The 26,438-nt window shown below is 44.9% G+C and overlaps 1 protein-coding gene across 4 annotated transcripts in view; it reads right to left on the bottom strand.

Annotated features, from left to right (window-relative positions):
• The window catches only part of Cdkl4 (cyclin dependent kinase like 4), a 35,866-nt gene extending 12,919 nt beyond the window's left edge, over positions 1-22,947 (bottom strand). For 2 of the 4 annotated variants that reach the window (XM_045137648.1, XM_045137650.1), the window contains exons 1-6: positions 22,733-22,947; positions 18,894-19,015; positions 15,541-15,613; positions 7,203-7,293; positions 2,894-3,091; positions 361-443 (exon numbers count right to left, since the gene is read on the bottom strand). In XM_045137648.1, the coding sequence (XP_044993583.1) occupies positions 361-443; positions 2,894-3,091; positions 7,203-7,293; positions 15,541-15,613; positions 18,894-19,015; positions 22,733-22,900 (735 nt within the window). In that variant the 5' untranslated portion in view covers positions 22,901-22,947. The remainder of the gene's footprint in view (positions 1-360; positions 444-2,893; positions 3,092-7,202; positions 7,294-15,540; positions 15,614-18,893; positions 19,016-22,732) is intronic. The other 2 variants (XM_045137649.1, XM_045137652.1) reach the window with 2 other exon arrangements.
• Between the last annotated feature and the right edge of the window lie 3,491 nt (positions 22,948-26,438).

Raw genomic sequence — 26,438 nt, 5'->3', positions numbered from 1 at the left:
ACAGCTAAGCCATCTCTTCAGCCCCCACACGTGCATTTTTAAGAATTATTTTGAGACAAGCCCTCACATGCTGCTCATGCTGGCCTCTTAATTTCTGATCTTGAGTGTTCCTCCCCTCCCCAGCCTCCTGTGTGACTGGGAAAGCAGGTGTGCACCTCTGCACCTCTCTTGTCCTTTTTGAATAGACTTTCCTTGATTGGCATCAGTACCTCACATGGAAAACAGAAGCCAAAAGCACAAATGTGAAACAACTTCCTCCTTATAGAAAGAATCAACACAAGCCGGGTGTGGGGAAAAAAAAAAAAAAGGAATCAGCACACGTAATAAACTATCCAACACAGAGCCGCTTGAGCCAGTTACCATGTCTTCTGGTTCAGGCATACTGATGCCATGGAAAAACTGGTTACTTCTGAAGATAGATCGATGCCTTGGGATTAGTCTTCCTGTAAAACACAAACCACATAGCTCATGAGAAATCTGGCTCGCTTCCAAGACCCAGGTATGAAAGAAACACTGTGCCTGAGTGTTCCCTCCCAGGATGGGCTGTGTGGGCCAGGGAGAAGGTGCGTATGCTCAGGTGAGACCTGTTTTCCCTTACCACTCTCTCCACTACGTGGGGTGTGGACCGCCATCCAGCCCCAGCTAAGCAAAGTCAGCCAGTCACGGTGAGCACTTTGCACACATTAAACCTACTCTCCTAACAATCTCAGGGCAGAATTACTATTTTTCCTTTCCTTTCTCTTTCTCTTTCCTTTCTTTCTCTTTTGTGTTTTGTGTGTGTGTGTGTGTGTGTGTGTATATATATATATATATATATATATTTGATTTTCAAGGTAGGGTCTCACTCTAGCCCAGGCTGACCTGGAATTTACTATGTAGTCTCAGGGTGGCCTTGAACTCACAGCAATCCTCCTACCTCTGCCTCCTGAGAGCTGGGATTAAAGGCATGCGCTACCATGCCCAGCTTTGTTTTGTATTTTTTGGCCATGTTAGTTTTTACCAAAAATATTTTGTGGGCTGGACTGATCGATGGCTTAGCTGTTAAGGCGCTTGCCTACAAAGCCAAAGGACCCAGGCTCTATTCACCAAGACTCACATAAGCCAGAAAAACAAGATGGCACATGTGTCTGGAGTTTGTTTGCAGTGGATGAAAGGCTCTGGCATACCCATTCTTTCTCTCTCAATCTTTCTCTCTATTTGCCTCTCTCTCTCAAATAAATTTTTAAAAATGCAAAGTTCTTTGGAAGCCTGTTTTAAAAATATTTATTTGAGAGAGAGGAAGAGGCAGAAAGGGAGAGATAATGGGCACACCAGGGCCTCTAGCCATTGCAAATGAACTCCATATTCATGTACCACCTTGTGCATCTGACTTACGTGGATAATGGGGAATCAAATTTGGGTCCTTTGACATCACAGACAAGTGCCTTAATCACTAAGCAATCTCTCTCCATCCTTTTTTTTTTTTTTTTTTTTATGAAGTAGGGTCTCACCCTAGCAGAGGCTTGGAGTCTCAGGGTGGCCTTGAACTCTCGGTGATCCTCCTACCTCTGCCTCCCGAGTGCTGGGAGTAAAGGTGTGCACCACCTTGGCTGCTTTTTCTTTCTCTCTCTCTTTTTCCTTTGACACAGGGTTGCATAGAGCCCAGGCTGCCCTTGAACTTGCTATGTAACTGACGATGACAGTGCATTTCTGATCCTCCGCCTCTACCTTGAGTGTTGGCATTCCAGAGGTGCGCCACTGCGCCTGGTTTATGCAGTAGGGGAGTGAACCCACAGCTACTTCCTCAGCAGTTCCACAAGTGCATATGTAGAACATGTGGTGGTGGTGGTGGTGGTGTGTGTGTGTGTGGTGTATGCATGTGTGTGTGGTGTGTGTGTGTGTGTGTGTGTGTGTGGTGTATGCATGTGTGTATACAGATGCGAGAATGTCGCATATCCTTCTCTATCACTCACTCTTTTTTTTTTTAATTTTATTTATTTATTTGAGAGCGACAGACACAGAGAGAAAGACACGTAGAGGGAGAGAGAGAGAATGGGCGCGCCAGGGCTTCCAGCCTCTGCAAACGAACTCCAGACGCGTGTGCCCCCTTGTGCATCTGGCTAACGTGGGACCTGGGGAACGGAGCCTCGAACCGGGGTCCTTAGGCTTCACAGGCAAGCGCTTAACCACTACGCCATCTCTCCAGCCCTCACTCACTCTTTTTAAAAAGCATTTTTATTGATTTATTTAACAGAGAGAGACAGAGAGGGAGGAAGGGAATGGGCACACCAGCGCCTCCAGCTGCTGCTAACAAAATCCAGATGCATGCGCCACTTTGTGCATCTGGTTTATGTGGGTCTTGGGGAATCGAACTTGGGTCCTTTGGCTTTGCAGGCAGGTGACTTAACTGCTAAACCATCCCTCCAGTCCTTTTGCATTTTCTTGAGGAAATGCTTTTGGGGGTAGAGCAATTACTTACAGCATCCAAGAGGCCCTAGGTTCCATACCTACCACTGCCAAAAAAAAAAGTTTTAAAAGCCCCTCAAATGTCTTTCCTATTCTGTATTTAACTGGTTGTTTGACTTTAGGCCAATAACAGAGGCTTCATTTCCTACTTTATAAAAGAGATAAATTTAAAAACTGATCCAACTTCTCTAGCACGTTTTTCTTAAAATTGAGACAATGTGTATGATAGTAATTAATAAATTCTTTTCTTTATTTTTTTATTTTCAAGGCTTTGCTCCAGTCCAGACTGACCTGGAATTAACTATGTAGTCTCAGGGTGGCCTTGAACTCAAGGCGAGCCTCCTACCTCTGCCTCGCAAGTGCTGGGATTAGAGGCTTGCGCCACCACGCCCGTTTCCAGTCCTATACCGTCACTGTGACGCTGTAAACTGTAAAAGGAAACTCCTACCCAGTGTTCTGATGATCAGATAAAGCTGGTCCACATCAGACTTTCCAGGCCAGAGGGGTTGACCCGTCAGGAGTTCTGCAAAGACGCAGCCCACAGCCCAGATATCCACCGAGGAGCCGTACTTCGTGTCTCCCACCAGAAGCTCCGGAGCTCGGTACCACCTGGTGGCAACGTAGTCGGTGTAGGCATCTCCTGGAACTGCCAAGGAAGGCATCAAGCACACCTGGTGAATCGTATCTTCCAGCTAAGAGCCTGTGACCTACTCCCTGGAGAAGGCTTGCCACTCTCACACCCATCAGTGAGGTGCCTACTCAGCAAGCTCCTCCCCTGGGTGCCGAGATAGTCCATACCATCGTCCAGAGCGCCCTAGCTAGTTAACACCTACCACACCCCACGTCAGGGCCGCGTGGGTGTGCTGGGCTGTGACCTCAAGTCTAAATCGACTCGAGAATGTTTCCACCTTGCCATCAGCCTTTTGCTCGATGGTAATTAGACTGTGTCCCACCTCCCTTCCAAAGAATACATAGGGTTGAAGCTGGGTGTGGTGGCGCACGTCTTTAATCCTAGCACTCGGGAGGCAGAGGTAGGTGGATCACCATGAGTTCAAGGCTACCCTGAGACTACATAGTGAATTCCAGGTCAGCTTTGACTAGAGCGAGACCCTATCTCAAAAAAAAAAAGATAATCCAAAGAATACATAGGGTTGGAGTCCCAGTTCCTAATACATGTGAATGCGACCTTATTTGGAGATAGGATCTTTGCACGTGTCATCGTGTTACAGTGAAGTCATGTTACATCAAGGTGGACCCCAGTTTCGGGAAATAGTGTTCTTACAAGATGGGGCGTGGAGACAGAGAAGGGGGACCCCGTGTGAGTTGGAGGAAGAAGTGGAGGGAAGTGGCTGCTACATGGGGAACAATAGAGCCATTAGAACTGGGGACCCAGGAAGGGATTTTTTTAAATTTTACTTTATTTATTTTATTTATTAGAGATAGAGAAAGGAAGAGGCAGAGAGAGAGAGAGAAAGAGGAAGAGAATGAGTGCGCCAGGGCCTCCAGCCATTGCAAACAAACTCCAGACACATGTGCTCCCTCTTGTGTATCTGGCTTACGTGGGTCCTGGGGAATCAAACCTGGGTCAGTTGGCTTTGCAGGCGAACACCTTAACCACTAAGCCTTCTCTCCAGCCCAGGAAGGATATTTTCTAGAGCTTCTGAAGGAAGCGTGGCCCTATGGGCACCTTGATTCTGAACTACTGGCCTCCAGGGCCTTGAAACACCACACTTCCGTTGCCTTAAGCTCCCACCAGTTTTGAGCAGTAATTATGGCAGCTGTAGAAATTACCGTGGGCCTGGATGGTTGCAGGAAAGTACTTTTTCTATCTGTATCTGTTTCAAAAGCCCCATGGTGACACAATCCCCAGTTCTGTTCCTTGTTCTAAGAGTCATGCATACTGGCCCTGTCCCACTGTCCCCAAAGCAGACTGCCTAGGACGCAGTGGGTGGAAGCCAATTCTATTGTTGCCACATGAGACTGAAGGACCAGGACCCTTGGTTTTCACCTTCGAGGCTGGGGACAGTTTGGTGAGATGATTCCCTGGGTCTTTGGGTGACAAGAGTCACCTAGGAGTTCATATTGATAAAATCCACAAATGCATGATAGAGGAAGAGATGGTGACTCAACATCTTGCAGGGACCAGGTAATTGGCAGTTCTCTCTCTCTCTCTCTCTCAAGCATTGTGAGTGGGAAAAAAAAAAAAATATATATATATATATATATGTATATATATATATATGTATATATATATATATATATATATATACACACACACACACACACACACACACATACATACATGCATACATACAGTTGGTAGTAAAGAGGTAAAGATCCAATTTCATTTATGAATGTAAAAACCCATTAGGAGCTGAAGAGACAGCTTAGCAGGTTAAGGCACTCACCTGCAAAGCCTAAGGACCCAGGTTTGATTCTCCAGGTCCCACATAAGCCAGATGCACAAGGTGGCACATGCATCTGGAGTTCATTTGCAGTGGCCAGAGGCATTGGTGCACCCATTCTCTCTCTTTCTTTCCCTCTTTCTGTCCCAAGTAAATAAATAGATAAATAAATAAATAAATAATTTTCATTTTTTTTTTAAACCCATTAAGGGACTGGAGGGACGGCCTAGCAGTTAAGATGTTTGCCTGCAAAGTCAAAGGACCCAAGTTTGATTCCCCAGGACCCACATAAGACAGACTCACAAGGGGGCGCACGCATCTGGAGATCGTTTGCAGTGGCCGGAGGACCTGGCATGCCCATTCTCTCCTTCACTCTTTCTCCCTCTCTTTTTCTCTCTGTCAAATAAATAAATAAAATATTTTTTTAAATCCATTAGGAGCATACAATTTTTTGTAGTTAACTCTGCTGATTGAGTCAGTATTAGTATTTTAGCACATAATATTATTAACTTCTTCTTTTGCCTTTTTTGTTATAAATAACCCAAACCAATATTGGTACTACTGAGCCAATGCTGGAGCTCACATCCTGAGAATGTAGCCAGTGTGAACCAATTAGCAGTGCCCTGTATGACCACGTGATTTTTTTTTTTTTTTTCAAGGCAGGGTCTCACTCTAGCCCAGGCTGATGTGGAATTCACTACGTAGTCTCAGGGTAACCTTGAACTCATGGTGATCCTCCTACCTCTGCCTCCCAAGTGCTGGGATTAAAGGCGTGTGCCACCACACCTGGCTCAACTTTTTTTTTTTTTTTAAATTTTTTATTTATTTATTTGAGAGCGACAGACACAGAGAGAAAGACAGATAGAGGGAGAGAGAGAGAATGGGCGCGCCAGGGCTTCCAGCCTCTGCAAACGAACTCCAGACGCGTGCGCCCCCTTGTGCATCTGGCTAACGTGGGACCTGGGGAACCGAGCCTCGAACCGGGGTCCTTAGGCTTCACAGGCAAGCGCTTAACCGCTAAGCCAACTCTCCAGCCCTCAACATTTTTATATTTGTGACCAAGTTGAGTATTTTTGTGGTATAAATTGGACTTTCATGGAAAACTTCCCAACCTGACACTGTACTAATAGGAAGTATCATATGACTATTCCCCACTTAATTTTCCAAATTAAAGGTCTTATGTCTTCCTGTCACTTTTTTCCTTGAGACTTGAGACCATACTGTGCACATAAGTTCACTGTCTTGAACACTTGGGCATCACCTCTAATGGGAACTCACTCCTTTTTATGGGATGGAGGTACTTTGTACAGAGTTCCTCAGTGCTCATCTGCTTCTCTCTGCAGACACACAGACAGGGACCAGCCATCCTCCCGGTCCTACTATTTTATAGCAGAAAGCACAGAAACTTCAGCACGCCTTGAGCAGCTTTGTCTTGGCCCACAGCTCTTCTAAGCGCACCCTCAAGTCACCTCTGATTGCTGGGTCAGGGGTCTAGTGGTATTCATACAGCATTGCAGAGATGTCCTGCTGCCAAGTTCTAAGTTGAGAAAGGCATGATTCTCTGTCCTTCTTTCTGGTGCCTCCTTGCCTGGGATGGCTGGCTTTTTCTTATCACTACCTCTGGATCCTCTCCCTTGAATTTCCAGTTGACTCTTCTTGCCTCCACAGCTCCAATAAGTTTTTTTTTCTTTTTATTTATTTATTTTAAAAGAATTTTGTGGGTTCTGGGGAATTGAACCTGGGTCTTTTGTATTTTTTTAAAAAAATTTCTGAGAGAGAATTGATTCTCCAGGGCCTCAGCCACTCTAATTGCACCGCAGACACTTGCGCCACCTAGTGGACATATGCAACCTTGCGCTTTCCTCACCTTTGTGTGTCTGGCCAACGTGGGATCTGGAGAGATGAACATGGGTCCTTGGGCTTTGCAGGCAAGTGCCTTAATGGCTAAGCCATATCTCCAGCCCTCCAATAAGTTTTCACTGACCACTCCAGTCCAGGTTACTTCCTCCCTCCAGGGAACTGTCTGCGCCTTCACATTAGCCTCTCATTGTCACCATTTCTTATGTCTTTGTCTCATTCACTTTAGGTTATAAGTGCATGAAGAGTAAAAATGCATCTCATAGTTCCTTTCCACGCCTGTACAGCAAAGCACATAATGATTCATCTGATAAGTTACAGCTGAGTGGGGGACAGCTGCAGTGTCAGCTAACCTATGAAGATGCTAACATGAGATTTTTTGTTTTGAATAACAATACAACATTTAGTTTCTATTTACTGTCTCAAGGGAGAAACTAGACTGTATCAGTTTATAATAATCTGCTTGCATGAAGTAGGTAAAAACTTGCCACGTACTGAGAACCCGTGCAAATCCAAAGTCACAGATCTTGATCATTCCTTGCCTGGTTATCAGGATGTTTTCAGGTTTTACGTCTCTGTGAATACACTGTAAGATAAGATTTGATTATTTTTCCCAAGACATCAGAAGGACAATGTATAGGGCTGGAGAGTGGTTAAGGTGCTTGCTTGAAAAGCCTAATGACCCAAGGTCGACTCCCCAGTACCCATGCGAAGATGGATGCACAGGGCGGCACATGCATGTGGAGTTCATTTGCAGCAGCTGAAGACCCCAGCATGCCCATTCTCTCCCTCTCTCTCTCTCTCTCTCTCTCTCTCTCTCTCTCTGTTTCACTGTGCTTACAAATAAATTAATTAATTAAAAATTTTAAAAAAGAGGGGTGGAGAGATGGTTTAGCACTTAAGACACTTGCCAGCAAAGCCAAAGGACCAGGTTCAATTCCCCAGTACCCATGTAGGCCAGATGCACAAGATGGTGTGTGTGTCTGCAGTTTGTTTGCAGTGGATAGAGGCCCTGGTATGCCCATTCTCTCTCTCCTCACCCCTCTATCTGCCTCTTTCTCTCTCAAATATATATATATATATGTAATTTAAAAAATGACAAGGGGGCTGGAGAAATGGCTTAGCAGTTAAGGTGCTTGCCTGTGAAGCCTGAGAATGCTGTTCAAATCTCTAAGTCTCAGGTAGCCAGACGCAAAAGTGATGCAAATATGCAATGTCACACTTGGGCACAAGGGGGCACATGAGTCTGGAGATTGCTCACAGCAGCTGAAAGGCCCTGGTGCACCCATTCTCTCTCTGCCTTTTTCTCTGTCTCTCGAAAATAATAAATAAATAAATAAATATGACAAATAATAAACAGCAATTATCAACTTAAACAATGGTTACCTAGTCCACAATAGGAAAACATAGCCTTCATTTTTTAAAACAATATTTTATATTTATTTATTTGATAGAGAAGGAGGGAGAGAGAGAGAAAAAGAATGAATGGACGCACCAGGGCCTCCAGCCACTGCAAACAAACTCCAGATACATGCACCCCCTGTGCATCTGGCTAGCATGGGTCCCGGGGAATCAAACCTGGGTCCTTTGGCTTTGCAGGCAAAGGCCTTAACTGCTAAGCCGTCCCTCCAGCCCAGCCTTCATTTTTAAGAATTTCAATCATCCATTTTTACTTATAAATCTTGTTATGCAAATGAAAAGCATATAAACGTGTGAAAATCAAGCTAATTGGATGGAATAAGTGTAATCTTTGCACAGGCTAAGCCTGGGGACATGGAAGCGGAGAGTCTTGGGTGGAGCTTCTCGAAGACGGGGAATCTCACAGCTTCTCCAGCGTCTTGTGGTCTGACCTGATTGATACAAACTGGCGCTCTCTCTTAAGCTCCGACTCCCCATATCTTTGACTGTCTGTAACTGAACAAAAGCTGACAGTACAGTCAGATTGGGGAGCACTGGAGTGCATCCCCCGACCCTCCATTTAACTATTTTTATTTATTTAACTATTTAACTATTTTAACTATTTTGCCTGGTGTGTGTTCATCTTGCATTTATCCAAACACTTCTGGTTGGTGTAGCAGAAATTCTCTTGTCTCCGCCTCTCTTTTCACCGTAGCATATTAGGGTTGCAGACACGGGCCACAGCATCTTCTATGTGTGTTCTGGGGACTCAGACTCAGGTACTCATGCGTGGATGGCGAGCACTTTAAATACTGAGCCATCTCCCCAGGCCCAGTCATAGATTTTTTATGAGAAGTTGTCAATGTTGTTTTTTTTCTTTAATTTTAATTTAATTTTATTTTATTTAAAATTTATTTTATTTTATTTTTATTTATTTGACAGCAACAGATAGAGAAGGAAGAGGCAGAGAGAAAGAGAGAGAGAGAGAATGGGCGAGTCAGGGCCTCCAGCCACTGCAAACGCACTCCAGACGCGTGCGCCCCCTTGTGCATCTGGCTAACATGGGTCCTGGGGAATTGAGCCTCTAACTGGGGTCCTTAGGCTTCATGGGCAAGTGCTTAACCACTGAGCCATCTCTCCAACCCTAAAAATTATTTATCTATTTTAGAACAATACACAGAGAGAATGGGCACACCAAGGTCTTCAGCCACTGCAAATGAACTCCAGATAAATGTGCTACCTTGTGCATCTGGCTTATGTGGGAACAGGGGAATCAAACCTTGAACCAGGTTCCTTGGGCTTCACAGGCAAATGCTTAACTGCTATGCCATCTATCTCTAGCCCTTTTAAAAAAAATTTTGTTTATATTTTTAGAGAGAGAGAGACAATTGGTGCACCAGGGCCTGAGCCATTGCAATCAAACTCCAGAGCTGCTTGCGCCACCTAGTGGGCATGTGTGACCTTGTGCTTGCCTCATCTTTGTGTGTCTGGCTTAAGTGGGATCTGGAGAGTCAAACATGGGTCCTTAGAGTTTGCAGGCAAGCACCTTAACTACTAAGCCATCTCTCCAGCCTGTCAATGTTGTGTTTTTTTTTTTTAATTTTAAAAATTTATTTGCAAGAGGAAGGAGACAGAGAAGAGAGAGAGCAGGGAGAGAATGGGCCTGCTAGAGCCTCTAGCCACTGCAAATAAACTCTAGATGCATGTGCTACATTGTGTATCTGGCTTTATGTGGGTACTGGGGAATCAAACCCAGGTCATTAGGCTTTGCAGGCAAGCACCTTAACCACTGAGCCATCTCTCCAGCCCAGTTGTTAATGTTTTAAACCTTAAGGTAGATAACGTGTTGCTCCAAAAAGGAAAAGGATGGCAAGTTCACTGAGCTACAATTGTTGGGTGACAGCCAGGTGAGCAGGTTGGTTGGTTGATTCATCCATCCATTCACCCACCCACTGCCCACCTATCCATCTGATTATTTAGTAGATATGTATTGAGCACATCTTATATTGAAGGTCCGTGGTCAAATGGAAGAAATACAAACACAAATAAGTCTCTCAGACATGGAACCAGTAATCTAGTATGCAAGAGAGTGTCTGAATATAAACGTAAAAAGCACAAGCACCTGTGGTAAACAGTAATTCTAAAATCAATGTTAGTGGCTGGAGAGATGGCTTAGCAGTCATGGCGTTTGCCTGCAAAGCCTAAGGACCCATGTTCGACTCCCCAGATCCTACAAAAGCCGGACGCACAAGGTGACACATGCGCATCAGTTGACACACGTATCTGGAGTCCGACTGCAGTGGCTGGAGGCCCTGGTGTGCCCATTCATTCTCTCTCACTATCACTTAAAAAGGAATGTTGGGGCTGGAGAGATGGCTCAGCAGTTAAGGTGCTTGCCTATGAAACCTAATGACCTGGGTTCCATTCCTCAGTACCCACGTAAATCCAGATGCACAATGTGACATGTATCTGCAGTATGTTTCCAGTGGCTGGAGGTCCTGGCATGCCCAATCTCTCTGTCTGTCTCTCTTCTCTCTACTTCTCGCACTCTCTGCTTGCCAAAAAGATAAAATAAAATAAGATAATGTTAACCACCATTCAAATTCCTTAGGTGGCTTTGGCATCTCCTCTAGCATGGTGGGAAGCAATGGGCAAAGAGGACTGAACATCATCTTTACTGTGTCTGGGAGCAGAGCTGCACCATAAAAGAGAGGCTTCTGGATGTTGTGAAGACATGGAACATGCAGGCGTTGGGTGTGCTCCAGTGAGAACCTCACTAACTTGCTTAAAAATAACAGACGTGGGCCTTAGAGATGGCTTAGTGGTTAAGACATTTATCTGCAAAGCCAAAATACCCAGGTTCGATTCCCCAGGACCCACGTTAGCCAGATGCACAAGGGGGCACATGCGTCTGGAGTTTACAGTGGCTGGAGGCCTCTCTCTCTCCTTTCTCTGTCAAATAAATAAATAAAAATAAAATACTTTAAAAAATAACGGATGCATCTCCGAGTACGGACATTTGGTTCCCTGATCTTGAATCTTCTTTTTCAGTGATCCTAGATTCCCATGGTAGACGTCCTGCTGGCGTCAACGCTGACCTCTGGTTGTCTGAGAGCGCCTCTGCGCTCTCTCCATGGGGACGCTCACTCAGAAGGTCTAGAGAGAGCTTTACAAAGTTCCTGTTCTTTTTTTTTTTCAAAAAATATTTTATTTAATATTTGAGAAAGAGAGAGAATGTGTTTATAATCTGGTAAATTGATCTTTTTCCAGCTTATCTTTCTCTCCAATTTTAAGGACCGATGTTTGCTTTCCGGCCTTATTTCTATAAGGGATCAAAATAAGAGTTTGTTCATTTTGTTCAGCTTTAAAAAAATTAATTTATTTGAGAGAGAGAGAGAGAATGAGCATACCAGGGCCACTAGCCACTGCAAATGAACTCCAGATGCATGCGCCCCCTTGTGCAACTGGCTTACGTGGGTCCTGGGGAATCAAACCTGGGTCCTGTGGCTTTGCAAGCAAATGCCTTAAGTGCTAAGCCATCCCTCTAGGCTCTCAAAGCTCTTCTTCTAACAGAAGCAGAAGGAACGAACTTGAGTGGGCAGCCACTGACAAAGATGGGAAGATGTGAGTCTGGAAGAGATGATTGGAAAGGATCAAATCTACAAGACCCATGATTCTAATTACAACCCCCCCACTCATCAGCACTTACTGCTGGGGCCAGAGGCCGCATGTTCCTCACTTTGGATATTAACACATGGGAGAACATTGTGCATTCATCTTGCATTTCTTTCCTCATTTTACGTTTCTTTTTCTCTTTCTTTCTACTGGGGATCAAACTCAGGACCTAGTATATACTGGGCACACCACTCTTGAGCTATATCTCCTAGCTCTAAAGGACTTTCTGTTTTTATTTTTCATTTTGGTTTGTTTTGAGGTACGATCTCGCTCTAGCCCAGGCTGACTTGGAATTCACTCTGTAGTCTCAGGCTGGTCTTGAACTCACAGTGATCCTCCTACCTCTGCCCCTGAGTGCTGGGATTAAAGGTGTGCACCACCACACTCAGTTATCTTTTATTTTGTTTTTTTTACTTTCTTACGGTACTGGGGATTGAGCCCACAGCCTTGAGCACATTTGGCAAGTGCACTACCATTGAGCTATACCCCGGCCTCTATTTTCTATAGCCAGAGTCCATGAGGTTGTTATTTTCCATACAGTTCAATGTTTCTGTTACTTTCTTTGTTTATTTTAGAAAGTCTTACTATGTAGGCCAGGTTGGCTTCAAATTTGTGACCCTCCTGTCTCAGCCTCCTGAGTACTGGGATTACACACATGAGCCACCATGGCCAGTTCCAAAAGGAATACTAGAATTGGAAAATTACTCTTTCTTTCTTTCTTTCTTTCTTTCTTTCTTTCTTTCTTTCTTTCTCTCTTTCTCTCTTTCTCTCTTTCTCTCTTTTCTTTCTTTCTTCCTTTCCTTTTTTAAAAACATAAATGTATTATTTTTATTTATCTTTAATTGTTTTTATTTTTCAAGGTAGGGTCTCATTGTAGTTCAGGCTGACCTGGAACTCACTCTGTAGTGTCAGGCTGGCCTTGAATTCATAGCAATCTTTTTTTATTTTTTTAACTTATTTGAAAGAGAGAGGAAGAGGCAGAGAGAGAGAGAGAATGGGCACACCAGGGCCTCTAGCCATTGCAAACGAATTCCAGAGGCATGTGCACCCTTGTGCATCTGGCTTATGTGGGTCCTAGAGAATCCCTATGCGGGTCCTAGAGAATCAAACTGGGATCCTTTAGCTTTGCAGGCAAATGCCTTAACCACTAAGCCCTCTCTCTGGCCCTGTTTCTTTTTTCCTTTCTCTCTTTTTTCTGTTTTGGTTTTCGAGGTATGGTCTCACTCTAGCCCAGGCTGACCTGGAATTCACTACATCATCTCAGGGTGGCCTTGAGCTCATGGCAATCCTCCTACCTCTGCCTCCCAAGTGCAGGGATGAAAGGTGTGCGCCATCATGCTCAGCTGGAAAATTAACATTTCTTAATGCTAGTTACAGATGGGATGCATTAATAAGCATAGGGTCAAGAGGATGACTGTTGAGAGGATGGAGGTAATCAAAGTTGGAACTCCTGAGGCTGACACTCACTATCACCACCAACAAAGGTAGGACAGCCAGGCACCATGTGCCTCGTGACACGGATACAATCCCAGTACTCAGGAAGCAGACGTAAGAGGATCTCCGTGCATTCAAGTTCACCCTGAGACTACATAGTAAGTTCCAGGTCAGCCTGAGCAAGAGCGAGACCCTACTTCAAAATAAACTAGAGCATAGCATGGTGGCGCATACCTTAAATCCCAGCACTAGGGAGGCAGAGGTTGGAGGATCGCCATGACTTTGAGGCCACCCTGAGACTACATAGTGATTTCCAGGTCAACCTGGGCTAAAGTGAGACCCTACCTCGAAAGAACAAAATAAATAAATAAATAAACTGACTGGAGAGATGCCTTAGTGGTTAAGGTGCTTGTCTGAGAAGCCTAAGGACACAGGTTCAACTCTCCAGAACCCACATAAGCCAGATACACAAGGTGACGCGTGTGCACAAAATGGCACACATGTCTGGAGTTCGTTTGCAGCAGCTAAGGCCCTGGCATACAAATTCTCTCTCTCTCTATCTCTCTCTCTCTCTCACTCATATAACAAACAAACAAACAAAAAGCACTTTGCACCGATCCTTGCCTTCTAGAAACCAAAACTTCTACATGACCGAGCATCTGGATCTAAATACCAATTTTGCAGGAAATGTCGGTGAATTTGAGTTAGCATAGCTAATTAAATTGACTAGTTAATACAGTTCCTATAGGAAATACGGATCCCAAGTCATCTCTAACACAGCTGTATTCAAAGTATGGCTCTCGGACCATCGTCTTCAGTGTCGCCCGGGAAAATGCTCGGAATGCAAGTGCTCAGGTCCTACCACAGACATGCTGCGTGAGAAAGTCCAGGGTGAGGCTTAGTGAGCTATGGTTACCAAGCTCCTCTGCTGACTGTGACGCATGCTCAAGTCTGAGAACTAGGGTCCTAAAAAAATTAAGGGTATGGAAAATTAAATTTAAAAAAATAAATGAAGTAGTACAATAAAAACAAAACCCCACCAAGTACCACAGTGCGCAACACTGCTGATAAAGTAAAAATGCATTTTAACTCAGCTTGTTTTTATTTATTTATTTGAGAGCGACAGACAGAGAGAGAAAGAGGCAGAGAGAGAGAAAAAATGGGCACGCCAGGGCCTCCAGCCACTGCAAATAAACTCCAGATGCATGTGCCACCTTGTGCATCTGGCTCACATGGGGACTGGGGAATTGTGCCTTGAACCAGAGTCCTTAGGCTTCACAAGCAAGTGCTTAACCACTAAGCCATCTCTCCAGCCCTTTAACTCAGTTTAAAAATAATCTAAGGGAACCGGGCGTGGTGGCGCACGCCTTTAATCCCAGCACTCGGGAGGCAGAGGTAGGAGGATCGTCGTGAGTTCAAGACCACCCTGAGACTACAGAGTTAATTCCAGGTCAGCCTGGACCAGAGTGAGACCCTACCTCAAAAAACCAAAAATCATCATCATCATCATCATCATCATCATCATCATCTAAGGGGAGCCAGGCATGGTGGCTCACGCCTTTCATCCCAGCACTCAGGAGGCAGAAGTCGGAGGGTTGCTGTGAGTTCGAGGCTACCCTGAGACTACATAGTGAATTCCAGGTCAGCCTGGGCTAGAGTGAGACCCTACCTCGGAAAACCAAAACAACAACAACAATAAAAAATCATGTAAGAGGGGCTGGAGAGATGGCTCAGTGGTTAAGAAAACTTCCTGTGCACACAGGAGGGCCTGGGGAGACATGAGAGACTTGAGTTCATCCCAGATCCCACACAAGCAGCTGGGGTGGTCACACCCATACTTACCTTTAGTCTCCTAGGGGACCAGGGACCCAAAGCAAGGATTATCAAAGCTCTCAAAACAAGTGAAAAAACAGAAAGCTCCAGGATTTGTCAGAGACCCTCAGGCTCAAATAAGGACGGTGACAGAGTGATGACCGAGTGACAGACAGCACACCTGACATACTGCTCTGGTCACCGCACGTGAGCGCACATATGTGCATACATCACACACACGCATACACACACAAAAGAAGTCCCATGAACCATGAATACTGTGGCAATGAGAAACAGTAAGTTCACACAGACTTTTAATTTATAAGGTTTTAGAATGCTGATTCTCATGCCCATTGGAAAAGAAGCATGAATAACGAATTGGTTTTCCTCATATCTGAACTTTCTTTCCTTTTGCTCTGCTCCCTCCGTTTTTAGCTCTTCAAGTAGATTCTGGAGCTATTTACAAGAGTCATCACAGATAAATTAATAAAAACGTTGGAAAAATGTTACTTACGTTATGTTTGTGACAGAAATTGAGAGCTTGAAGTGTTTGCCATAACACACTTTTGATCATTCCGTCAGCGATTCTGGGGGGAAAAAAGTTAAAAGAGAAATGAGAAGTCCCAAGATGAGGGTGCCAAGATCAAGGGTGGGAAACGGGAGGGGAAGGGCTGGGACTTGTCACCTCCAGAGAGCACAAGGCACAAGGGGTCCCAGATTTTTTTGTTTTGTTTTGTTTTTGGAGGTAGGGTCTCATTCTAGCCCAGGCTGATCTGGAGTTTACTATGTAATCTCAGGCTAGCCTTGAACTCATGGCAATTCTCCTGCCTCTGCATCCCAACTGCTGGAATTAAAGCATGCACCATGATGCCTGGCTCAGAATATTTTTATTTATTTATTTTGACAGAGAGAGAAAGAGACAGAGAGAGAGAATGGGCGCGCCAGGGCCTCCAGCCACCGCAAACGAACTCCAGATGTGTGTGCTCCCTTATGCATGTGGCTAATGTGGGTCCTGGGGAATCTAACCTGGGTCCTTTGGCTTCGCAGGCAAATGCCTCAACTGCTAAGCCATCCCTCCAGCCAATTTTTATATACCATAATATTTTTATACATGTTCAGCTCTCCAGCCCTAATAAATCATTTTAAAAATATTTTATTATTTATCTGGGAGAGAACGAGGCGGGGGTGGGGGGAGAGAATGGGCACTCCAGGGCCTCCAGCTGTTGCAAATGAACTCTAGATGCGTGCACCACTTTGTGCATCTGGCTTATGTGGGTCCTGGGGCATCGAATTTGGGTCCTTTGGCTTTGCAGGCAAGTGCCTGAACTGCTAAGCTATCTCTCCAGCCCCATTTTTTTTTTTTTAAGGTAGTCTCACTCTGTGGCCCAGGATGGCCTCAACTTCCAGCAATTCACCAGTCTCACTTCCTGAGTACTGGTATTACGACACGAACGACCGCGCTCAGCTTTTATTCGCTTGACTTCTGCGTAGCCGGGGATGACTCTACCATGGGCGTTCTCCTGCCTAAGCATCTTGACTGCTGGGAAGAAAGATATAGAGAGCCAGAGAGTGTGGGTGTGCCAGGGCCTTTTGCCACTGCAAATGAACTCCAGATGCATGTGCCACTTTGTGCATCTGGCTTTCTCTGGGTACTGGGGAGTTGAATCTGGGCTGATAGGCTTTGCAAGCAGGTGCCTGTAACTGCTAAGTCATCTCTCCAGTCCTGCAGTGTTTATTTTTATTTTAATTAATTTTTTATGAGAGAGAGAACAAGAAAACAAGAGAGAGAGAGAGAGAGAGAGAGAAAGAGAGAGAATTGGCACACCAGGGCTCCGCCACTGTACTCCAACTCCAGATACGTGTGCATGTGCAACCTTCTACACTTACATCACCTTGTGCCTCTGGCTTACGGTGAACCTGGAGAGTTGAACATGGGTCGTTAGGCTTTGCAGGCAGTGTCTTAATCGCTAAGCCATCTTTCCAGCCCAGTGTTTATATATATATTGGTTTTTCAAGGTAGGGTCTCACTCTAGCTCAAACTGACCTGGAATTCACTATGGAGTCTCAGGGTGGCCCTGAACTCATGGCGATCCTCCTACCTCTTCCTCCCGAGTGCTGGAATTAAAGGTGTGCGCCAACACGCCCGGCTAGTGTTTATTTTATTTTATTTTTTTATTTATTTTTTTTTTTTTGGTTTTTTGAGGTAGGGTCTCACTCTGGCTCAGGCTGACCTGGAATTCACTATGTAGTCTCAGGGTGGCCTTGAACTCTCGGCGATCCTCCTACCTCTGCCTCCCAAGTGCTGGGATTAAAGGCGTGCGCCACCACACCCGGCGAGTGTTTATTTTTTAAGAAGCAGACAGGACAAGGGAGTCTGAGTTCAAATCCTAGCTGTGCTGCCTCCTCGCTTTATAATCTCAGCAAGTATCGAAGCTGTGTTTTCTCTCCTGTGTGAAACTAGAGTAACATTCCTAAGTTCATTGAGAAACGTGGCAACTAAACATCTGGGCTTACCACCCATATCAGCTCAGGAAACGCGTGTCTGAGAACACATGGGGCCAGTGGAGGCTTCCGAGACCCCAGCACAAACATCACAGGCCCAGAGACTCAAAGATGCCCTGGGGCAAGAAAGAACTGGGACATTGGGGGATAAGCAGGCTGCACTGTGAGTGCAGAAGTCACAAAGGTCTTTCAGGGCTGGGGGAGCTGGAGCGTGCTGGGGATCTGGATCCATTCTACACTGAAGGCCACTGAAAGGCATCGAGCATAGAAGTGATCCAGTATGGAGAGTGGATTTCTGAGAGTCAAGTGGATGGATCAGGAGACTAATCCCCTCATCTAAGTAACTGAGATTAGAGTGTCAGTAGTGGAGAGGAAAGGATGGTTGTAATCCTTGGGGTGCCACAGTCACAGGATGCTGAGAGAGGGTTAAGAGACCCCCCAGGTTGCCTGGCATGTCTTTAATCCCAGCACTCGGGAGGCAGAGGTAGGAGGATCGCCGTGAGTTCGAGGTCACCCTGAGACTCCATAGTGAATTCCAGCTCAGCCTGAGTTAGAGTGAGACCCTGCCTCGGTGGGAGTGAGGGACACCAGGTGAGAACTAGGAAACAAGAATTCAAAAATGGTCAGAACTGTAGGCTGGGGAGATAGCTCAGCAGTTAAAGGTGCTTATTTGCGAAGTCTGATGGCCCAGGTTCAATTCCCTAGTACCCATGTAAGCCAGATGCACAAGGTGGGAATGTGTCTGGAGTTTGTTTGCAGTGGCAAGAGGTCCTGGCATGCCCAGTCCTTTCCCCTCTCTCCCCCATCTCTCTTTCTCTCTCCCTCTCTGCTTGCAAATAAATAAATAAAAATATGTAATGCTGGGCATGGCATGGTGGCTCATGCCTTTAATCCCAGCACTTGGGAGGCAGAGGTAGGAGAATTGCCATGAATTTGAGGCCACCTTGAGACTACAGAGTGAATTCCTGGTGAGCCTGGGCTAGAGTAAGACCCTACCTCAAAAAAACCATGGCTTAGAGGTCCTGGCAAGCCCAGTCACATGCAAATATTTATCCTTTCCCTTACTGGTGAATTAAATGAGTATATTTCCTAATAATGAATTATGGTTCACTCCTTGAGTTCAGATAATCCAGTATATAATTTCCCCTTGATAGATTATGTGTGGTATTTATCTCCTGGTTATATTTCCTCTAGGTTAATATTCTCTAGGCTTTGAGCACATCCAACGAGAGACTGGAGTGGGGTAGCCCGATGCATCTGGACAGAAGGGGCACTGGTGGCTGGGATCTGAAATCTGCTGGAGTTAATTCCGCACAGAAGGAACAAGAACTCACCGTGTAGAATGGCAGTTTCTGGGTCACTTACCCGCATGGGTTCCTTTCCAGCTCATTTAAAAGTGTGTGGTCACAGTACTCAAAAACTAAATGCATTTTCCTTTTTCTCCTGAACACCTCAATGAGGTTCACGAGGTTTGGGTGTTTTAACTGCTGCAAAAAAATTAAAGCACGCTGTTCAGTGAAGTGTTTCTATGAATGGTTGCTCCCTAGATGCAGAAAACAGGGACTTTCTGACCACTCTGGGTGTATCTCTTGTGTAGAAATGTATGTGTGTGGTCAGGTGTACACGCTCATGTGCGGAGGCCAGGGGACTACCTTGGGCGTCATCCTCAGGCATGCCATCTACCCTTTTTTTTAAAAAAATATTTTTTATTATTGATTTATTTGCAAGCAGAAAGAGAGAGAAGACAGAGAGAGAATGGGCACACCAGGGCCTGTAGCCACTGCAAATACACTCCAGATGCATGTGCCCCTTGTGCATCTGCCATCTGGCTTACATGGGTCTGGGAGAATTGGACCTGGGTCCTTTGGCTTTGCAGGCAAATGCCTTAACCAGTAAGCCATCTCTGCAGCCCCATCATCTACCCTTTTTTGAGACAGTCTCTCAGTGGTCTGGAGTTCATGTTTTAGATTCATCTAGCTAGCCAGGGAGCCTCATGGATCCAATGTTTCCATCGCCCCCGCAGGGGGATTACAGGCGTGTGTCACCATGCTTGGCTTTTACGTGGGTGCTGGGGCTAGAACTCAGGCTTTCGTGCTTGTGAGGTAAGCAATTTTCTGACCAGCTATCTCTCCAACCTGCTTTGTGGCAGAATTTCATTACAGTGTCTCATGAGAAAAAAAAAAAAATTGCTCTTGGTTAGAATCACAGAAACTCCAACCTGGAAGAAATTTAAGAATTTGCGTAATGAACTGATAACTGATGGTAACAAAACTTCTCAAATCCCTCTGGTTACAGCAAATAAAGTACATTAGTTAAAATTAAGTTAAGGAATGCCTTGTACATTTTACAGAAACTATAAATACTGAAGCCAAAACCTAAATAAAGAACTGAGCAAGGAATTCTTTGGTAAAAGACTAAAATCATTAGTGTCCACTTACCTTCCACATTGCCAGGTATTTCCCATAAATGTTGGTTGGATTTAAACTCAGTCTGGCTTTTAGTGTTGGCTCTCAGCAATACTAGATCTTCAGTCTTAAATTTGATTAAATTTAAGTCTTAAATTGGGCTGTTCTAGGAGTGTCCCCAGATAGTCTGTTACAAATTTATTATCTTTTTTAGATCTCTATTCATTTCTTTTTGTTTTGTTGTTTGCTCATATGCATTGATGCTTTATGCATTAAATTCCACTCCAAGAAGATAGCCCACTTAATATTTTACACCAAAGATAAAATGCTGGTAGAATTAGGTAATCTATCCCTAGAATGACTATAAGATCTTATCATACAAGCCAATGCAATGGGTAGAAACTGGGACCGTCCTGGGTATATATAGCCAACTACTTATAACCGGGGTGACCACATCGTTTAGTATACACAGTGGGACACTTCAGCAAAGTCCTACAAACTAGGTCTATCCTGGGCTGTATGATTTCTCCTATTTGTAATTCATTTCTTCGTTGTACAGAGTCACAAATCAATCTGCAATCTAAGTGCTGGAAGAACAGAAGGTTAAAGGGTGGTAGAGATGTCTCGGAGGAGAGCCTGCTGCTTCGTGCTGCAGGAAACTCCGTCGGGAAGCAGGTAGCTTCCCTGCGAGGAGGAGATAGATTCATAGACACCACTGCACCATGCAGCGGTCAAGTTCAACCCGCTCAACTCCGGCTCTGGTGGGCCAGCAGCTTACATCTGTTTTGCAGATGGAGTTGGCTTAACACAGACAGTGACTGCCTGGACAGGAGGTGTGAGGAGGAGAGCCAAACGCAGGAGTAGGTGAGAAAGTACGGTCCACTCATCACATTCATGTCTGGGCCTTGCTTGGGTTCAACATGTCACAAGCAGTAAACCACGTGGAGCCACCAGCAGACCCCACACAGACCGGAAACGTGGTCACCCTACCCCGTAATGCTCATCGTCACATTGGCAGATGAGAAGAGACGCCTGGGCACTGCGTCCCTGGAAGACTAGGGACCAGGAGGCAGGACAATAACGTTACTGTTATTGTCATTATCATTATCATTATCATTATCAACTGTAAAACAACGTGCCCTATTCAGATTACCCTGTAGTTAAGTACCGGTGTTGGGTGGCAGATCGTGGTGAATCGCCAGTGCTCCCTGTTGGCCAAGTGGTAAGAGTGACCCATTTCTATCATAATGGATGTGTGAAAATTATTCATCAGATTATTTTTACACACACGCACATGTGTGTGTATACATATACATTTTCCTGTGGCAGGGTCTCAAGTGTCCCAGGCAGGCATCAAACTAACTATGCACCTGAGGATGTCCTTAATTTTCTGATTTTCTTGTGTCTACCTCTCGAGTGCTGGGATTACAAGCATGTGTCACCACACCAGGTTTTAAGATACTGAGAGTTACTGTGGATGATGGGAAAAAAAGACATCAGGATTGAAGAGGGACAAGTAGGAAAAAACTGGGGGTTCAGTGGAGGGGTCAGGGGAGGCTAACCAAAGAGGGCAGTTTGAGGGGATTTTAAAAAATAAAGTTTTTTAAAAATTTTATAGTAAAAATGTTTTTAAAAAGTGGAAGCTCGAGAGAGAGTGTGTAGCAGTTAAGGCACTTAAACACCTGGGTGCCATTCTCCAGTATCCATGTAAGCCAGATGTACAAAGTGGTGCATGCAAATGGAGTTCTTTTTCAGGGCTGGAGGTCCTGGTGTGCCCATTCTCTCTCTCTCTCTCTCCCTCTCTCTCTCTCTCTCTCTCTCTCTCTATTTCTCTGCTTACAAATAAATGAATAACTAAATATTAAAAAATATTTTTGTAATAGTATTTCCTTTTTAATTTACTAAAGGGAGAGAGTGAGAGAGAGAAAAAGAGAGAAAAAATGGGCACACCAGGGCCTCTAGCCACTGCAAACAAACTCCAGATGCATTGCCACCTTGTGCATCTGGCTTACGTGGGTCCTGGAGAATCAAACCTTAGTCTTCACAGGCAAGGGTCTTAACCATTAAGCCATCTCTGCAGCCCATAAATATTTTTTTGAAAAAAAAAGTGCATTTTTCGGAGGTGATAATCAGTCTGAGAACCGGGGCAGCACAGGAAGGGCATCAATGTGGATGCCTTTGTGGGTGCTGGCACATTGCTCCAGACCCCTCTGCATCACAATGGGCTCTTTGAGTTGCTTTCTGTTGGGAAGGTGTGTAGGGCTAATGTCCAGAGGAGGCCAGGCAAAAAGAAGGGCAGGGCAGGGTGGATATATACCAGTCAGGATGTGAAGCACCAAATAGAAGGCTCTTCAATATATTTAAAAAAATGTATTTATTGGTAAAGAAGAAAGAGAGAAAGAGGCAGAGAGGGGGGAGGAGAATGGGTGCACCAGGGCCTCCAGCCACTGCAAACGAACTCCAGACACATGCACCACCTTGTGCATCTGGCTTAGGTGGGTCCTGGGGGATCGAACCTGGGTCCTTAGGCTTCACAGGCAAGCACCTTAACCGCTAAACCATCTCTCCAGCCCACTCTTTGGTATTTTAACCATCTACAGTTACACTCACACACCCAGATCAAACCAGAGTGGCCAGGGTCCAAAGTCATGATCAACTTATTTCCCAAAGTTGCTGATACAAAGGAACTTAAGTCCAGTGGACAAGAAACAAGAGTTTACAATTCTCTAGGATGCTAGCATATATATTTCACCCCATACCGCAAGAGTGTAGAGATGACGGTGCGGAAAGTTAACCTACCTTCAACATGCGGATTTCTCTTAGAGCTACTTTCTTAACAACGGGGTCATCTTCAGACTCCACAAACTTCTTAACAGCTACTATTTGCCCGGATGCTTTGTTTCTGCATTTGAACACGACCCCGCAAGACCCTTCTCCGATCTTAGCTAGTTTTTCATACTTCTCCATTACAGCTAAAGTGACTTCAATTACTGAGCTGACTGGCTTGCAGCAGAATGATGCGCCTGCAAAACAAAACGGACACACGTTAGTCACCCTATGGAGGACACAGTGTTGTGCCGTTGGCATACAAATTGCCTAGGCTGCCAAAGGTTTGTTTACACTGACTCATTTTAAACTATTTAAAGATACTTGTGGGTTGGAGAGATGGCTTAGCTATTAAGCACTTGCCTGTGAAGCCTGAGGAGCCCGGTTCAAGGCTCGATTCCCCAGGACCCACGTTAGCCAGATGCACAAGGGGGCACACACATCTGCAGTTCATTTGCTGTGGCTGAAGGCCCTGGCATGCCCATTCTCCCTCCCTCTCTCTCTGCCTCTTTCTCTCTCTGTCGCTCTCAAATAAATAAATAAAAATAAACAAAAATTTTAAAAAATACCTAGATGTGACTTTGTAGATTTGGATGCTATTATTATTATTATTAATTTTTTGGTTTTGAGGTTAGAGCCCAGGCTGGCCTAGAACTCACTGCGATCCTCCTACCTCAGCCTCCCCAGTGCTAGGATTAAAGGCACAGTGTCGCCATGCCTGGCTTGGATGCCGGCTTGTTAATGTAGTTCCATGCAGCCATTGTAGCTATCACATGAATTTCACGTTATCATTTCTGATGAGGGGTCCTTGTTTACCAATTTAGTTAAAAAGAATTTGTGGGAAGAAACTGTATCCAAACGATTGTTTTTATTATCTTCAAGTAAACGATTCAAATACCAGGCTATGGGGGCTGAAGAGATGGCCCATCCGTTAAAGAGCTTGCCTGTGAAGCCCTAACCACCAGGGCTCGATTCCTCAGTACCCACGTGAAGCCAGAGGCACAAAGCGATGCATGCATCTGGTCGGAGGCCCCTGGTGCGCCCATTCATATTCTTTCTCTCTCTCTCCCAATAAATTAAAAAATACCAGATTAGGCCGGGCATGGTGGCACATGTGTTGGAGGATCACCAAGAGTTCGAGGCCCCCCTGAGACAGCCAGGACCAGAGTGAGACCCTACCTCGAAAAAACAAAACAAACAAACAAAAAAACAGATTATAAACTGCATCTCATCCTCTTTTTCTGGAAGCCTTGTGAAACAAGGTGCAGTACAAAGTGCTACAGCGCCACCTGGTGGAAATAAATAGAAATGTGGTCTGCTGAGCAATGCAGCTTTTACAAATAAAATCTCAGGGCACCATTTATTGCTCAGAGCTTCTACGTGTGTGCGTGTGGCGGGGGTGAGGGGGGGAGTATTAATTCTTAGACCTCAAGACCAAAAAGGAGATTTTTCTAATTCTTGTGTGCTTTTATATCCGCGATGACTCCTAGGGATATACCAGGTTTACTATCTTTTTTTTATCACCCATTCCCGGTTATTTGTGTGACTGTATTAAAAATTAAATGATGCAGCCGTGCGTGGTGGTGCACACCTTTAATCCCAGCAATCGGGAGGCAGAGGTAGGAGGATCCCCAAGAGTTCGAGGTCACCCTGAGACTACACATAGTGAATAGTCATAGTCATTAGTCAGCCTGGGCTAGAGCGAGACACGAGACCAAATGGGTGGAAAAGTGATGGAGTGGACACTCGATGTTCTGTTCCAACCACCACCACAGGAGGGTGCAGAGAGTATGGGCACATCCAGGGCACATACACGTGCATACACTGCAAGCGCGCGCACACACTCACTACATACACATACAACCATAAAAAATTTAACGTCGGGGGCTGGAGAGATGGCTTAGCGGTTAAGCGCTTGCCTGTGAAGGCTAAGGACCCCGGTTCGAGGCTCGGTTCCCCAGGTCCCACGTTAGCCAGATGCACAAGGGGGCGCACGCGTCTGGAGTTCGTTTGCAGAGGCTGGAAGCCCTGGCTCGCCCATTCTCTCTCTCTCTCTCTCTCTCTCTCTCTGTCTTTCTCTCTGTGTCTGTCACTCTCAAATAAATAAATAAATAAATAAAAAATTAACGTCGAGCAAGAGAGATGGCTTCACAGTTAAGGCGCATGCCTGTGAATCTTAAGGACTCAGGTTTGATTTCTCAGGACCCACATAATCCAGATGCACAAGGTGGTACATGCGTCTGGAGTTGGTATGCAGTGGCTAGAGTCCCTGGCATGCCCATTTTCTCTCTATCTGCCTTATCTCTCCCTCTCTCTTTCAAATAAATAAAAATACATTTTTAAAAATTAGTGAATAATTAAAAATCTACCCACAAATAGAATAATGGTTCTAAATAAGGCAAATGATTCACAAACTGTACCTAAAAAGAGAAGGTATCACCTGTCAGTTTATCCTGTTGTGTCAATAGCATCCTAATAAGAAGTCAAAGAAATCACAAGATCACACACCATGAGTCTCATGACCAATCCCAAGAATATTCAACACAATAATGATCAAGCCAAACACGTGACCATATAAAAAGGATATATGCTATGACAATATGGGATTGACCTGAGAAGTGCAAAACTATGTGATCGATTCAGTAGACACAGAAAAGGCATTTGACAAAAACCCAATACTCATTTATGCTAAATATCTTTAGAAACTAGGAATAGACAGGAATCTTCTCAAGGCACATCTGTAAAAACTACAGTTACTATGTTTAATGGTGAAAGACTTAATGCTTTACTCCTTAGATTTATAAAAATGTCTGTTTCAGGGGCTGGAGAGATGGATTAGTCGTTAAGGCGTTTGCCTGTGATGCCTAAGGACCCAGGTTCGATTCCTCAGGACCCACATAAACCAGATGCACAAGGTGACGCATGTGTCTGGAGTTCGTTTGCAGTGGCTGGAGGCCTTGGCATGCCCAATCTCTCTTTTTCTCTCTTTCCCTCTCTCAACTCACTCTCTGTCTTCTTTCTGTCAAATAAATAAATAAATTTAAAAAAATGTTTGTTTCATCATGTCTACTTAATGTTGTATTGGAAGTCCTCGTCAGTGTAATGAAACAAGAAGTTAAAGGAACATAGACTGGAAATAGAAGGTAAATCTGGGGCTGTGGTGAAGCACCTGGCACACAAGTGTGGGCACTGGGGTGTGGGACATCGGCGCCATCTCGCCAGCCTTTTTTTTTTTTTTTTTTGGCTACAAGGTCTACTCATTCCAGAATTTACAAATTATTTGCAAATTAGTGAATGTCGGTGTGCAAAGGCAAAGACAGGTCCAAACTCGGATCAACTAGTGATTATAGAAAATACATCTGAGGGGGGGGGGGAGGGAGGGAATTACCAGGGGATATTTTTTTATAATCATGGAAAATGCTAATAAAAATAATAATTAAAAAAAAGAATTATAGGACTTGGGGGGAAGAAAAAGAAAAAGAAAATACATCTGGGCTGGAGAGCTGGCTTAGTGGTTAAGGCACTTGCCTGCAAAGCCAAAGGACCTAAGTTCAATTCCCCAGGGCCCACGTAAGCCAGATGCACAAGGTGGCCCATGCGTCTGGAGTTTGTTTACAGTGGCTGGAGGCCCTAGCATGCTCATTCTCTGTCTCTCTCTCTCTCTCTCTCTCTCTCTCTG

The sequence above is a fragment of the Jaculus jaculus genome, chromosome 18, assembly GCF_020740685.1.
Source record: "Jaculus jaculus isolate mJacJac1 chromosome 18, mJacJac1.mat.Y.cur, whole genome shotgun sequence".
Classification (NCBI taxonomy): Eukaryota; Metazoa; Chordata; class Mammalia; order Rodentia; family Dipodidae; genus Jaculus; species Jaculus jaculus.
The sequence above is the reverse complement of the archived record's forward strand: the minus strand, read 5'-3'. Positions and strand labels throughout refer to the sequence as shown.